Here is a 16409-nt window from a genome sequence, read left to right on the forward strand (position 1 = left end):
CACACACTGGCTCACCAGCAATCAGCTATCAACCAATCCCACAAACTACTGCCTAATTGTGGGCTTATCCACACCTAAAAGCAAATCCAGCACACCCCCCACGTTAATTCAGCAAAAACTGAACCCAAATCCCCCCCATGACCACACCACCCACAACATGCCCCACTGCACCCAAAGGGAGGGCAAGAGATGATCAGAGTGTGAAAGAGCTTTTGGAGCAACCAAGCTCTCAGAAAAGACATGAGAAAAGCAGAGAATGAGATGGGCAGATGCCTGTCAAATCACACAAAGGGAGGGGAAAAGAAACCACTGCTTGCTTCTCACAGGAAATTAAGAGGCAGGGGATTTTAGCTGGAAGCTTGCAGACAGCAAACCAAAAGGCACCAAGGGCAGAGCTCTCCAGGTTCAAGCAGCTGCACACTGACCTTGCTGGCTGGCTCTGTGGCCTCTTTGCTCTCCGTGGTTGTTACCGTTGCTTCTAGAAAGGAGTGGGAAGCATTCAGCAGTTCAGCAGAGACCTCTAAAGCCTGGGGAGCTCCAAGACCCTTTTGGTCACTTTTTGTCACCACTGCCATTGTGAGCAATGGAATGTCCCTTCCTTTAGCTTCCAGCAGCAAAGGAGACAGCTGGAGTCAGGCAAACGCTTCCAAAGGGAACAGCTTTAGGGAGGGATCAAAACTTCATCCCCACCTCTGGAGCAGCAAGCACTCCCCTTCAGAGATTCATGGAATGCTCTGGGTTGAAGGGACCTTAAAGATCATCCACTCCCAAACCCCTGCCACAGGCAGGGACACCTGCCACTAGCACAGCTTGCTCAAGGCCTCATCCGACCTGGCCTCGAACACCTCCAGGGAGGGGGCAGCCACAGCCTCCCTGGGCAGCCTGTGCCAGGCTCTCCCCACCCCAACTCTGAAGAATTTCTTCCTGATCTCCAGTCTAAATCTGCCCTCCTCAAGCTTCAATCCATTCCCTCTCATCCTATCACTACCAGCCCTTGGAAAAAAGCCCCTTCCCAGCTTTCTTGTAGGCCCCCTTCAGACACTGGAAGGCTGCTCTAAGGTCTTCCCAGGGCCTTCTCTTCTCCAGGCTGCCATGGAGAGCTTGGCCACTGAATAATCCCACAATCCCCAAATCCCAGCATGGTGGAGCTGGGAAGGACCTCTGGGGATCAGCCAGTGCAGCCCCTCTGCTAAAGCAAGGTCACCCAGAGCAGGCTGCCCAGGATCCCAATCTGCAGTCAGTGACTTCATTCCAATCAGTTTCCCTCTCTGCTATTCTGTTACTTCAGCATCCTGGCTCCAAAGCCTTCTCACCTTGTTCCCAGCAGCAGAGAAATGAGACAACAGTGTCAGGCAGCAATTTACCTTGATCAACCAGAGCCTCCTTCAACTCATCCAAGTCTGGTGCTGCCACCTGAGGCATCTGTGCAGGTTTCTCTGCAGAACAAATCGATCCCAGAAGACAATTTTAGACCTCACACAGCACCAGGGAGGTAACTTACAACGGGCAGCATCACATCAGGATTACCTAGCAGAGGGGCAGGGTTGGTCACCTCTGCTGCCTGCACAGGCTCTGGAACTCCATCCTTGTCTGGAATGTTCTGTGGCTCCGACTGGGTTGTTTTCTCACCTTCCACTTCAGCTTTGGTGGAGATCTGAAGGTCTTCATCTAAAGGTTTTGTTGGTAAGAGCAGGGGGAGGGGAAAAAAAGGCATGTTTTCATTTCACTGGATGGAACTAACTGATTGAATAAGCTACACTCTACATTTTGCTGCCAGACACTCAGAGGTCTCCTATCCAAGTCCCAGGCCTTGTTAAAAGCAGGCAGGAAACACTGCACAGGAAAAGCCTGGCAAGACAAGTCTGTGTCTGTGGTGAAAGACCTGCTCTGGAGAGAGGGAACAGAGGGCTGATAAAAGCACCTGCTCATTGGGACTCACAGCTCTCCTCCTCAGTCTTACCTTCAGGGGTTGAAGATTCCTTGGTTTTGCTACTTGTTGGTTTCTTAGTCTTGTCTTTTTTACCTACAGGAAACATCCCAAAGTGAGTGCCAGCAGCAAGGTTTGTTCCTTATGTTACTCACAAAGGATATCAAGAGGCAAACAGAGACAGTTTCAATCTGCAGAAATTCAACTGACACAACAACAGCAAAACCAAACCAGCAGCACACCACCACCCTAACCCTTAATTCCAACAAACTAGGGAATGGGAGTCAGAAGTGGAGCAGCTTTGGGGAATTTGTGTAGGATTCTGGTGGCAAAACTTCCAAGAGATGAGGCAAACACTTAAAAAGGACAGAGGTGAAGCACAGGGGAGGGTGGGGGTTCATTGCTACTTGAGGGTTGGCCTTGGTGGGTTTATTTAAAGGAAGAGTGACTGGGTAGCATGAAAAGGCTGCTGTTTGAAGGCATAAAGCAGACACCACCTCATAGCTCCCTGAACTTGTTTTGAGCCACTATCAAGAGAAGCACTGGCAGAAAAGTGAGGCTCAACAGGTCTAAATGGTTTACAGATTGTGACTCCTCAGCTTTGGCCAGGATCAGCTCTGCTAACTTCTCATTTGAGGGCTTGTTTGTGTTCCTTACAACCAAAGCCAGCAGAAGGCTACAAAGAACTGCATGGAAACCACCTCCTGGTGCTCCTCAGGGGGCAGAGGAGGCTTCTCCACTGCAGGTTTGTAGCTCAGAGGTGTCTGAGGGCTCCTGGTGAGCTCCTCTCCTCTGGGAGGTACTCCTGAACCCCCTGATGTCTGCTGGAAGCCAGAGGCTGATGGAGGGGAGATCTTGCCAGACCATTTCACAACTGGCAATGGAGAAGCTGCACAAGCATGAACCATGTCCCATCCCTGGAGATATTCAAGGTGAGGCTGGACAGTCTCAAGCTGTGCCAGGGGAGGTTCAGGCTGGAGGTTAGGAAGAAATTCTTCCCAGGAAGCGTGATTGGCCATTGGGATGTGCTGCCCAGGGAGGTGGTGGAGTCACCATCACTGGAGGTGTTTAGGAAGAGCCTGGATGAGGCACTTGGTGCCATGGTTGAGTTGATTGGATGGTGTTGGGTGATAGGTTGGACTTGATGATCTCAAAGGTCTTTTCCAACCTGGTTAGTTCTATCTTGTTGAGGATGTTCCTGGTGACTGCAGAAGGGGTTGGAATAGATGACCTTTGGAGGAGCATTGTATGATTCCATGACAAGAAAGCAGCAGTGGAGTAGAGAGAGAAGGTTAAGAACTGTTAAAAGCCAAGCAGGACTCTACCTGTGCTGGACTTGGTTCTCTTCGTGGTGGTGCTCTGATCTTTCCTACGGTGAGTACGTTGGGGGAAAAAGAAGGAGAAGACAGAAACCACCTTCAAATACAACTGATGAGCATCCAAACCAGCTAAACACCCTCCAACTCAATCAAAACCAAGAAAGCAAACAGATCTGGACCCATCTGGTTTGCAGGGGCTATCAGAGAGAGGGATGGGAGGGCAGCACTTACTTGGTGCTTGGCAAAACCTTCTTCACAGGCTGAGTCTTTTTTTTGATGCTTGTTTTGGCCTGCAATGGGCAGAAAGAGGACATTTTACTGCACAGCTGTATACAAGTCTGTGTACCTCTGCATTAAGTGTATCACCACCTCCACTGGATGCATTAATATTCCACTGTTTAACCTGGCACTAGGCACAAATACCAAAGCCAGCCCTGAAGAACGGAACACCGCAGTTAGGAGGTGCAGATTCAGACTCCTATTGAGCTGGCTCTTCAGGAAACAGAAATGGCATGGTAGCTGCTACATCTATTATCTTCTGGAGCAGAGCACCAAGCTAGACCCAAAGTCTCCCACTGCTCACCTTGCCAGGAGGAGCCTTTGGCTTCTCAGCCACACTGATTTTCACCCTCCTGCCGTTGACCAGCACCGGAGTCATCTCGCCGTACTTCACGGCTGCTATCACAGCTTCCTTGTAGTTCATCTCCAGGAAGGCCTGGAACACACAAAGGTTGCTGCTGCTGGTACAGACCTGGGAGGAGTGGCTGACACCACATCAAGCTGGGCTGCCATTCAGTGAGCCCTGGGCAGGCTGCAGAGCTGGGCAGAGGGGAACCTCATGAAGGTCGTCAAGGGCAGGCGTAGGGTCCTGGACACGGGGAGGAACAACCTCCTGCACCAGCACAGGTAAGAGGTGGAGCTGCTGGAAAGCAGCTCTGCAGGAGGACCCGAGAGTGCTGGTGGACAGCAAAGTTCACCATGAGCCAGCAACGTGCTCTTGTGGTCAGGACCACCAAAGGTCTCCTGGTGTGCATGGAGTGTGGCCAGCAGGTCAAGGCAGGTCTTCCTCTCCCTCTGCTCCGCCATAGCAAGGACACATCTGGAGCACTGGGTCCAGCTCTGGGCTCCCCAGTTCAAGAGAGACAGGGAACTGCTGAGGAGTCCAGTGAAGGCTCCAAAGCTGCTGAGGGGCCTGGAACATCTCTGTGAGGAGAAAAGGCTGAGAGCCCAGGGGCTCTTTAGCCTGCAGAAGAGCAGCATGAAAGAGCTTCTCAATGCTGAGGCTAAAGGATAGGGGGCAGGAGAATGGTGCCAAACTCTTCAGTGACAAGACAAGGGACAATGGGCACAAACTGGAACCCAGGAGAGGCCACATGGAGCACAATGGAAAAACCTGCTTGCTGTGAGGGTGCTGGAGCAGGCTGCCCAGAGAGATTGTGGAGTCTCTGCAGAGATCCCAAACCCCTGTGGACATTGTGGTCCTGCACAACCTGCTGTGGGTGACCCTGCTTTAGGAAGCCTTAGCTGAGGACCCCAGCACTTCACTAGCCATTGCTTTTCTTTCCCTGTGCTGACACCAAGACACCCTGAGGGCAAGCTTGCCTCATTCCTGGAGCGCAGCACAATGATATCGCTGACTTTGCCGAAAGGCTGGACAATCTTCCTGATATCCTGGTCTGAGAAGCCATCATCTGGTAAATCAGATATCTGAAGGACTGTCCCACAACTCAGCAGCTCCTTCCTCAACAGCTGGAAATGGAGGAAAAAAGCAAGACATTTTCAAGCCTGGACCAGCAGAAGGAAGGGAAAACAGAAGGGCCTGCAGTAAAAACAAATCACTACTGGCTCAGAAGCCTTCTTGCCACAGTATCCAGCTTCTGGGCTTCATTTTTTGGGCTGACAGGGCAAAATGGACACTTTTTACCTGTATGTTTCACTTTCACATGCACAATAAGCTCCTCCACAGAGAGCTCAGCACTCCTTGTATGAAACAAAGCTCCTCCACAGAGAGCTCAGCACTCCTTGTACGAAACAAGCAAGTGCCCAGGGACCCAAATTTAATGGACATTGCTTTCTGCTGCTGGAAAGCACCAGAGAGGTTCTGCTTCCCACCTCTTAGAAAAGCTTTGCTGTGCAATGAGATGGTTAAAATCACAGAGGGAAAGCAGCCTGAAGAGACTCACCCTGTTGTAAGAAGGGGCATTGGGTCCACCAGTTCCAGCAGCTGAGTCTTCCTCACCATCTTTTGTTTCTTTGTCTTCAGGCACCTCATCAGTTTTAGGAGATGAAGAACTTGACTCAGGCAAAGAAGCTTCATCTTTCTTTGAAGCCTTGGCAGAACCACTTGTTTTCACTGGCTTCTTCACACTTCCAGATGACTTCCTCAGGTGTCCATGAGAGGATCCTGATCCTGAAGATCCCACTGCTTGAAGGGATTTATGTTTATTGAACTCAGCTACAAAACCAGGGCCCAAACTCTTCACTACTGCCTCCAGCTCTGCCTTTCTTTCTGGGAGTGGAAGGGGAAGAGGAGGCTGAGGGGAGACCTTCTGGCTCTTTACAGCTCCCTGGAAGGCTGTTGGGAGCCAGCTGCGGGTTGGTCTCTTCTCCCAAGGATGAAGAGCAAACAGCCTCAGGTTGCACCAGGGTAGGTTTAGGTTGGACATGAGGAACAACCTTTTCTCCAGAAGGGTTGTCAAGGCCTGGCCCAGGCTGCCCAGGCTAGTGGAGGAGGTCCTATCCCTGGAGGGGTTTCAAAGCCATGCAGATGCAGGGCTGAGGGGCATGGTTTAGTGGTGCCCTGGCACTGCTAGGTTAAGGGTTGGACTCTGAGTTTCAAGGCCTCTTCTAACCTAACCAGTTCTAGGATTCTGTGATTCTGCAGCAGGGAACACAAAAAGTTAAGTTTCCAAGACTAGAATCTTCCTCTCCCACACTGACAGAACAGCACTCACTGCCTTCATGACTTCTGCTACACTCTGTGTCCTGCTCTGTCTGGCTCCTTGTCCTGCAAGCTGCTCTTTTAATTTATTCTTCCATGATCCAAGTTTAATTTCCTGTATGCTTTCTCTCTGTAGGGAATTTATATTCTGATCATGAATTGCTGCTTCTCCTCATCTCTCTGCTCTAAAATGGTTTGCATTTCACCCTTAAGATCTCTCTGGAACTCCCTGTTCCTTCACAGCTTTTCACCTAGACTTCCTTCACAGCTTTTCACCTACACTGGCTTCCCACTGGAGCTCAGCACTGTGGTGGTTTCAGGCTGTACCTTGAAAATTCTCCACAGATCTTGAGCAGAAAGCAGTAGAATGTAAACAAATCACCACTGGATGTAAAAAGGTAAACAATGATAAGGTCTAAGTTGGACAGATTACCAACATAAGCCAGTTGCCTCTTTTCACTTCCTTAGCTCTAGCAGATGCTAGCTCTGGTTTCTGCTGGCTTTGCTAACCTTGGCTGCATTGCTTTCTTGTGGCTGAGTATTAACAAACAACTTCCTGCTCTCTCTCTTGTCCCCTGTGTACAGAGAAGGGAGCAGGGAAGCTATTAATAGCCCCTCTGGTTTGTCCAGGGGCAATTCTTGTGCTGTTTGTAAACTGTAAATGCTATGTGTATTTTGTACATACTCATTGCATTGCATTTCCAGATTGCAGTCTTGCTTGTCAATACAGCTGCATGTGCTTGCTAACTCAGCTGGTCTGCCTATGTGAGGGCAATTTTCAACCCACCACAAGCACCTATCAGAAAGGTGAGGACAGTCTTTTGAGCAGGACAAGAGGCAATGGCTTTAAACTAAGAGGGGAGACACAGCCTAGGTCCAGGGAAGCAGCGCTTCACTTGTGTGGGTGCTGAGGCACTGTGGGTGCTTCACTGCTGTGGGTGCTGTGGGCTGCCCAGAGAAGCAGCAGACGCCCCACGGCTGGAAACATCCCAGCTCCGGTCAGGCAGGGCTCTGAGCAAGCTCATCTAGCTGAAGGTGTGGCTGCTGACTGCAGGGAGGCTGGACTAGGTGATGGCAGCAATAGTGTGGCCAGCAGGAGCAGGGAAGTCATTCTGCCCTGTACTCAGCACTGGTTAGGCTACATTGAGTCCTGTGTCCAGTTCTGGGCTCCTCCGTTTAAGAAGGACATTGAGACTCTTGAAGGTGTCCAGAGAAGGGCAAGGAGGCTGGGGAGAGGTCTGGAGCACAGCCCTGTGAGGAGAGGCTGAGGGAGCTGGGGTTGCTTAGCCTGGAGAAGAGGAGGCTCAGGGGAGGCCTCATTGTTCTCTACAACTCCCTCAAGGGAGGTTGTAGCCAGGTGGGGGTTGGTCTCTTCTCCCAGGCAAGCAGCACCAGAACAGGAGGACACAGTCTCAAGCTGTGCCAGGGGAGGTTTAGGCTTGGGGTGAGGAGAAAGTTCCCCCCAGAAAGAGAGATTGGCCATGGGGATGTGCTGCCCGGGGAGGTGGTGGAGTCCCCATCCCCAGAGGCGTTCAAGAGGGGACTGGACGTGGCACTTGGAGCCATGGCTTAGTTAGTCAGGAGGTGTTGGGTGCCAGCTCGGACTTGCTGAGCTCTGAGGTCTTTGCCAACCTTACTGATCCTACGCTTCTACGTCCAGAGCTGCCTCCCACCCCGCCGTGCTGGGCCGTACCTCGGGAGCGGCTGGACCTCCTGGAGGAGCGATCGTGGCTGGAGGAGCGGCGGGGCCGGGGGCTGGCCCGCAGCGGGTGGCGGGAGCGGTGCGGCGACCTGGAGCGGTACCTGGGGCTGCGGCGCCGCGCGTACCAGGGGCTGCGGCTGCGGGGCCGGGGCCGGAAGCGGGCCGGGCTGCGCGAGCGGGAGCGCGAGCGGCGGTGGTAGTAGCTGGAGCTGGGGGCCCGGGAGCGCCGGGGGCTGGGGCTGGCCGAGCTGGAGCGCCGCCGGGGCGTCTGGTTTTCCTTTTTCTCCACCGCATTCCTGGCGGAGCAAAGGCAAACACAGGGAGTTTGGACAAGGCAGAAAAGAAAGGGGGGGGGGGGGGCGGAAACAAGAACCAAAGTGAGAAGGTTGAGAGTCTCTGCCATGAACGTTTCACACGCTGGTAACCGTGGGTGTGGGAGCTCAGGGTAGGGAGAGACAACTGGAAGGAAGCCAAGGGGGAGGCAATAACCCACATGGAACAAGAGGAAGCTGCAAAGAAAACTCTATAAAGTTACAAGAGGCAGCATTATGGGGAAAAAATGGGAAAAGAGACTCACTGAGACTCTAAAGTATCCAGAGGAGGGCAAGGAGGCTGGGGAGAGGCCTGGAGCACAGCCCTGTGAGGAGAGGCTGAGGGAGCTGGGGTTGCTTAGCATGGAGAAGAGGAGGCTCAGGGGAGACCTCATTGCCCTCTACAACTCCCTCAAGGGAGGTTGTAGCCAGGTGGGGGTTGGTCTCTTCTCCCAGGCAAGCAGCACCAGAACAAGAGGACACAGTCTCAAGTTGTGCCAGGGGAAGTTTAGGCTCAAGGTGAGGAAAATATTCTTCCCAGAGAGAGTTGGAATGTGCTGCCCAGGGAGGTGGTGGAGTCCCCATCCCTGGAGGTGGTCAAGAGAGGATTGGATGTGGCATTTGAAGCCATGGTTCAGTAGTCATGGGGTCTTGGCTGACAAGTTGGACTTGATGATCTTTGAGGTCTCTTCCAACCTTAGTGATTCTGTGACTCTAGGATGCAACATTATTGGGGGAAAAAAAAATAGGAAAAGGATCCATGAAAGCCATGAATTAAGACACTTTCCTTGCCCCTTCCAAGTTTAGTCTGGAAGCTAGAAACTTTCAGATGTTAAATCTGAAAGAATGAGTGGGAATGAAAGAGACTGGAGGGGACCACCTGAAGGTACTTCTACTACATACTGATGCCACCTAGAGATGTCAAATGGGGAACATGGGAAAGGTAACAAAGGGATCTATGAGAGAAAACTTCTTCATCAATGCTGAGCAACCTCTCAAGGGTGGGGGCCAAGCCAGGGGGGCCAGACTCTTTCCAGTGGTGCCCAGTGCGAGGACAAGGTGCAACAGGCACAAACCAGAACACAAGAAATTCCACCTAAAGATAGTGGGAGCAGGCTGCCCAGAGAGGTTGTGGAGTCTCCTTCTCTGGAGAGATTCCAAACCCACCTGGACATGACCCTGCACCATCTGCTCTGGGTGGCCCTGCTTTAGCAGGAGGGTTGGACTACGTGATCTCCAGAGGTCACTTCCAACCCCCAGCATGCTGGAAGCCAGGGATTCTGTGAGCAGTTCCCACCCTAGGCACAATGTCAGACTAATTAATGCAAAGCCACAGGAGAAATCAAGCAAAATTCCAAGCCCTATCACTCCAGTTTGTATGCAAGTTGAATGACACACAAACACCGAAGCAGCTCTCGCTGCAGTCCAGTTTGGAATGGGCCTCAGGGTGTGTTTTTCAAAACCTTAATAGCAAAGAAGAGACATGAGCTCATGAATTCCAGTGTTTGTCCAGCTTGGAATCACCCAGCTCCCCAAGGGACCCATGGCCTGTGATGCAAGAGCTAAGCCCAGCACACCCACTGTTTGACTTGCCACCCAGAATGGTTGAACCGGAACGAAGATCCGGTCCGAAAAGCTCAGAATCACTCCTGCAGTTTAACCAGAGATCTACTGCTGGTCAGTCTCTCTGCTGGTGTCACAGCCAGAGCCTTCCAAACTGAAGGCCAGTGAGAGGACAAGCTCAGGAGGAGGCTGCTGACAGCATCAGTCCTAAGATCCAGAGCTCACGCTCACCCTTGTGAGAGTTTTAGCTGCTAGGTCGCTTGTTTTACAGAACCACCCCAGGAGAAAACCCACAAAAGCTCCCCACACAAATGTCTAATGAACACATGACAGCACTAACCAAGCCTGCCAGTAAGCAGAGGAGGAGAATTAACTGCATTCATCACCCATGTACCTATTAACAAAGAACAACCTGTAACCAAAAGGCAGTTACCTCCTGGAGGAATGAGCCTCGGGGTTCCAGTCGGGGTACCTGTGAAACAACAAGAACACAACTGTGACTGAAACAGCAGCATCTGAGCACAAGTTTCTCCATTCTGTGCTCCAGGACCACCAAGGGTCAGCTCAGCTCTTACCCATTGGGCTAAAGCCATTTTAGTGACCACCCTCATGCTGTGTGGAGAGCACGACTGGAAGATCAGAAGAGGTTCTCATCCCCCTCTGCTGTCACAGTGATGCCACACACACTGGGCCCAGGTCTGTGCTCCCCAGATCAGAGATACAAGGAGTACTGGAGAGTCCAGCAGAGGACTGTGAAGATGAGGGGCCTGGGGCATCTCTATGAGGAGGAAAAGCTGAGAGCCCTGGGGCTGGTGAGCCTGGAGAAGAGCAGCCCCAGAGGGGATCTGACTGATGCTAAAGGGCAGGGGGCAAGAGGATGGGGCCAGACTCTTTGCAGTGACGTCCAGTGACAGGACAAGAGGCACACACTGGAACCCAGGAAGTTCCATGAAGAAAACTTCTTTCCTGTGATGGGTGCCGGAGCCCTGTCTCAGGCTGCCCAGAGAGGTTATGGAGTCTCCTTCTCTGGAGAGCTTCCAAACCTACCTGGGCATTGTGATCCCAGGCAACCTGCTGTGGGTGACCCTGCTTTGTTTAGCAGGGGAGTTGGACTGGATGATCCCCAGAGGTCCCTTCCAAGCCCCACCATGCTGGGATTCTGGGACTGAGGAAACCTGTCAGCTGCCACAGATCACAGCCACGCACAGCAACCACTTTCACCACTGAGGCAACCTTTCAAAGGGGCTCCTTACTCTTGGCGCAAGTGGCGGCAGCTCTCGATGTGAGACGGAGTGTTCTGATGCAAGATCCAGTCCTGAGGGGAGAGAAGACACCCAGAGAGGTTGGATCAGCATGGAAAATGGACCACAATTCCCACTCAGGTATTGTCACATTTTCCCCTTCCCCACATTTCACCTGCCAAGGCCAAACTTCTCCCTTCAGCTTGCTCCCCCTTACGTAACACACTGAAGTGATTCTCGATTAGCAGAAGCTCTTAACGAAGGAATTAAGAAGATGAACCAAATGTCTCGGATCAAACAAGCCTCTTCCTTCCAGCAACACACTGGGCTGATGTCACCACACTTTGAACACCAAAGGTTGATCTAATATCTGGCTGCATTAAAGGCAACCATCAGCAGCCTTCACAGGTTGTCAGAGCGATGATCACCACCACAGCCAATGAAGCTGACTCGAAGGGAAGCCCTGACACAACGTGGCAGCTTGAAGCCTAATGTTTGAACAGAGGCAAGACTCCACATGCCTCCAGCTCCAGAATGTTCACATCTGATCACTTTACAGCTAAAGGTCAATGCAATCAAATCTGCCACACAATTCTGCATTAAAAACCCTAACATATGAGTTTGCCATGGGAAATAGCTGATGAGACTAAGCTAGACTCACCGAATCATGAAGGTTGGAAAAGAGGACCAGGATTAAGTCCAACCTTTAACCCAGCACTAAAGGTCATCACTAAACCACATCCCTCACTCAGCACCACATCTACAACCCCCCCTGGCACAACTTGAGGCCATTTCCTCTTATCAGTTCTTTCTTGGGAGACCAACCCCCACCTGGCTCTAACCTCCTTTCACGGGGCTGCACAGAGCCAGGTGGCCTCCTCTCAGCCTCCTTTTCTCCAGGCTGAACAACCCCAGCTCCCCCAGCTGTTCCTCACAAGACTTGTGCTCTAGAGCCCTCACCAGCTTCCCTGCTCTCCCCTGGACACACTCCAGCACCTCAGTGTTGTCCTTGCACTGAACCCAGTGTTGGAGATGCAGCCTCACCAGTGCCCACTACAGGGGCACACCCCTTCAATCCTTGCCCCTGGTCCTGCTGGCCATGCTACGGCTGATCCAGGCCAGGATGCTGGTGGTCTTCTTGGCCCCCTGGGCACACATTGGCTCATATCCAGACAGCTGTCATCCAACCACCTCAGGTCGTTTTCCACCAGACGCTTTCCAGCCGCTCCGCCCCAAGTTCATGGGGTTGCTGTGACCAAGTGCAGAACCCAGCTCTTGATCTTGTCGGATCTCATCCCACTGGTCTCAGCCCATCAATCCAGCCTGGCCAGATCCCTCTGCAGAGCTCCCAACCCTCCAGCAGGTCAACACTCCACTCAGCTCAGCGTCACCTCCAAACTGACCAAGCGTGCCCTTGACCACTGCATCCAGATCACCGATAAAGAGACTAAAGAGAACAGGCCCCAGAGCCGAGCCCTGGGGAACACCACTTGTGACCTGCCTAATGAAAGAACTTCTGCAGACAGTTTGCTACTGAGAAGAGACATGGCATGGCCTGAAGCTGTAAGGTATCAGTCCGTGACAACTAAGTACCCTTAAACCCCAGCTTTTGGCTGGTTTAATACTTTTAATACCAAGCACAACAGCTGAATAGTGCAGTGGCAGGCCCAGCTCCACACAACAGAGCTCTGTCAAACAATGGCATTGTGAAAAGCCACCTCACTTCTGAGCACAAGCCAGATTAGAAGACAACAGCTGATCCAATGGGCAGTTGGCAGCATCAGGAACTCCTGCTCAGCCACAGCACTGCTGACCACGCTGGCTGAAAGCGAAGCTCGTGATGGTTGACTCAGACAGAGCTCATGAGGTGGAAGAATTCCTGTGACCAGGGCAGAGCTCTGGCAGCACAGAAGGTGGTGAATGCAGCACCATCAGCCTGTCAACACCAAGATGTGCTACAAGACAGTGACCCAAATTATTTATGCTGATGTAGAAGACAGTGGAGTTCAAGGCCATGATGCTTTGTGCAAGCACAGGGACACAGCACACACCAGCAAGGATCGAGCAGCTCACCAGTGCACACCATTTTCCCCCCTAATTTGCCATTACTGAGCAATCTTATTCTTAAAGCCACCACTGAGCTGGAAAGTCAGACAAGAAAATAATATTGCTCAAGGCCTACAGCGAATTCCTTGTGGAACTGAGATGAGGTTGGGCTTCCAGTGTCCCACGCCGTGGTCCCACACGAGCAGGCACGCAGCGTCCACCCCGGTGCTCCCCAGCCTCTTCAGCTCCCATCCAACGAGCCTGGCAGCCAACAAAGGCACATTGTCCACCCTAACAAACACAACTTCTTCTCTGAGCTTTCCTTATGCCAATGCCCTCTTGCACTTCTCAGTTACAGGAGGCTCCATTTAGGATCTTGGAATCACAGAATCATTTAGACTGGGAAAGACCTTTGAGATCATCCAGTCCAACCCTTAACCCAGCACTGCCAGGGCACCACTGAACCATGGCCCTCAGCACCACAGCTTTGAAACCCCTCCAGGAATGGGAAACTTCACCACTGCCCTGGGCAGCCTCTTCCAGAGCTTGACAACCACCTTGGGAAAGAAATTGTTCCTCATGTCCAACCTCAACCTTCCCTGGCACAACTTCAGGCCTCTTGTCCTAAAATTGTTCCCAACTTCCTAATCTGAAGCACTTCTCTGTAACACCACTGATGACACTTCAGTTGTAAAAGCAGTTGGCAGGAAAAAAAAATACAAGGTTGACCCCAGCTTTTTTACAGGCCCCTTTAAGTACTGAAAGGCCCCCAGGTGGTCTCTCCCTGGAGTCTTCTCTTCTCCAGGCTCAACAATCCCAACTCCCTCAAGCCTGCCCTCACAGCAGAGGGCTTCCAGCCCTCCCAGCATTGCTGTGGCCTCCTCTGACCCCTCTCCAATAGGTCCCTGTCTGTGCTGAGGACTCCAGAGCTGGACCCAGCACTGCAGGTGGGGTCTCAGCAGAGCAGAGGGGCAGAATCCCCTCCCTGCCCCTGCTGCCCACACTGCTGGGGATCAGCCCAGGGACAGGTTAGCTCTGGGCTGCCTGCATGGTGCCAGCCCATGTCCGGCTTTGCACCCACCGGCACCCCCATGTCCTTCTCCACTGGGTACTGTTCTCCAGCCCTTTATCACCCAGTCTGGATTGATCTCAAGGACTGCTTGCCTACTCAAGACATCACCACCTTCACATTAAATCTATTTAAGCCAGCAAACAAAAATTTTAACACAGTCAGTGTGACCCAGAGTGCTGACAAGAGCACAAAACCACAGTGCTCCAGGGTGACAGGTGCTTGAGGACAGAGAAATCCCACTTCATTACTCCAACACAAGCCCTTTGCCACTTGAAAATGAAGCTGCTCTTCCAAGCACTCAGAAAATACCTCAGTTATGTTGAGGGGTTTGGAACTAGATTTGAAACAAGACAGAACTAAGGAGAGATTCTATCTACCCAAGATTAAAACTGGGTATTCTTCCCAGGAAAAAAGGCTGCAGGGCACAACTGCAGCCAGTTGTGAGACACCTCCTACATCAACAAGCCCCTTCAGCATCAACTAATTCTTTAAACTCCTTCTTCAATCTCAAAAAGCCCTTTCTTGAGTGTGTCCTTTCTCAGCACACAGCCATCCCTGCCAACACCATGAGAACCTCCCTAGCACAAGGTAAAAGGGCAAATCCTGCACGTTTCTGGGGCTGCTGCAACAAGAAGCAGCTTCAAGCCCATGATAATTACCATTCACCCCAAAGCCACAATGTTGAAATACTAAATAACCTGTGAGAGAGCTGGCACCTGCCTGCAGGACCACAGCCAGCCATGTGTGAAGTTGGAACTGGTGACTTCTGAACCAAAAGCCACCTTTCAAGAGCTATAAATAGCTCTGTAGAAGAGGTGGTCAGGATTCTTTTTGACTGCAGAGGAAGCAGAGAATCCATTTGCTTGCTCAGCTGTCAGGCACTCAAACCAGAACTCTGCATTTTGGGATGCTGCACTCATCTCCAGACCATCTTCAACCCTGACCCCATCAGACCTCATTAATTAAGCAACTTGAGAGACTGAAAAAGAAAAAGCCTACAGAGAGAAATGGTCAAATGCAGTGGGATGGGGAATGCCAGAAGTGGTTTTCACTCCAAGCCAAACCTCAGCCAATTTTTCACTGCAGCTATGGGGAGAGCCAAGCTGAAGGAACAAGGAAGAACTTCAGATGATGCCAATGAGATGTTTTGGCCAGCACCCAACCATCACTGTAGCTCAAGAGGTAGATGGACTCTCCAGGAGCAAAGGTCAGGTCTCACATCCATCCACAACCATGTTGTTTTTAATACAGTACCACCAAGTAACACTCTTGAGGTCTCTTCCAATCAGCAACAAAGCTTCTGCTTCAAGAAAAGGAATCCTGGAGGAGTCTGCACTTCAAGTCTGGGTTAAAACAATGCACAAGACAGCCTGCCACCATAAACAGTCTGAGCTTGAAACTCAGCACTCTCACATGGTTGGAAGTTTGGTTTCCACATGTCCAGCATCTCCAAGCACTGGATAGAGAGGTGGCCTTCCTCATTCAGTGCCTTTCTTCATCTTCACCCCTTCCTGTTTGACATTATGCCCTTTGCCTGTCTACTTCCAAGCCAATTTGTCACCAAGACACCATTTAGAACACAGCATTTGTAAACTGCTTGCTGCAAGCTCAGAGAGCCACAGGCTGGTTTAGGTTGGGAGGGACCTAAAAAGCTCATCTGGTCCTTCCTCTCCAGTTTAAACCTCCCTCTTTTAGTTTCAAACCATCACCCCTTGTCCTGTCACAACAGGCACTTGTAAAATGCCAGAGCTGAGCAGAATGGCAGAGTCCACTCCCTCCAGCTGCTGCCCACATTGCCTTGGATACAGCCCAGGAAATGGTTTTGCTCTCAGACATCACCAGCTCACACTGAGCTTCTTGTCAAGTGACACCTCCACAGGGCTGCTCTCCATCCCTTCATGCCCCAGCCTGTATTTGTGCTTGGAATTACCTCAGTCCAGATGCTGATCTTGCATTTGGCCTCTGCTGAACTACAGAAGGTTTGCAGGGGCCCACCTGTCAAGCTTGTCCAGGTCCCTCTGGATGGATCCCATCACTCCAGCATGTCAACCACTTTTCTTGGCCTGGTGTCATCTGCAAGCTTGAGAGCCTCGATCCCACTGCCTTTGACATGAACAGTGCTGATCCAAGGACTGACCCCCAAACTATCTGGTTAAGAGAATCCCAGCATGGTGGGGCTGGAAAGGACCTCTGGAGATCCCCAAGTCCAGTCTCCCAGGCTGAAGCAGGGTCACCCACAGCAGGTTGCTCAGGATGCCCAGATGGGTTTGAAATCTCTCCAGAGAAG

At 51.7% G+C, this 16409-nt stretch overlaps 1 protein-coding gene across 1 annotated transcript in view; it reads right to left on the minus strand.

Annotated features, from left to right (window-relative positions):
- Positions 1-16409, minus strand: part of ZNF638 (zinc finger protein 638) — a 44912-nt gene that overhangs the window by 15941 nt on the left and 12562 nt on the right. The window contains exons 3-14 of the mRNA XM_054172097.1: positions 11017-11078; positions 10197-10235; positions 7881-8185; positions 5430-5671; positions 4849-4995; positions 3830-3961; positions 3478-3536; positions 2731-2801; positions 1961-2023; positions 1528-1668; positions 1365-1436; positions 426-478 (exon numbers count right to left, since the gene is read on the minus strand). Coding sequence (XP_054028072.1) covers positions 426-478; positions 1365-1436; positions 1528-1668; positions 1961-2023; positions 2731-2801; positions 3478-3536; positions 3830-3961; positions 4849-4995; positions 5430-5671; positions 7881-8185; positions 10197-10235; positions 11017-11078 — 1386 coding nt within the window. The remainder of the gene's footprint in view (positions 1-425; positions 479-1364; positions 1437-1527; positions 1669-1960; positions 2024-2730; positions 2802-3477; positions 3537-3829; positions 3962-4848; positions 4996-5429; positions 5672-7880; positions 8186-10196; positions 10236-11016; positions 11079-16409) is intronic.

The sequence above is a fragment of the Dryobates pubescens genome, chromosome 23, assembly GCF_014839835.1.
Source record: "Dryobates pubescens isolate bDryPub1 chromosome 23, bDryPub1.pri, whole genome shotgun sequence".
Lineage (NCBI taxonomy): Eukaryota > Metazoa > Chordata > Aves > Piciformes > Picidae > Dryobates > Dryobates pubescens.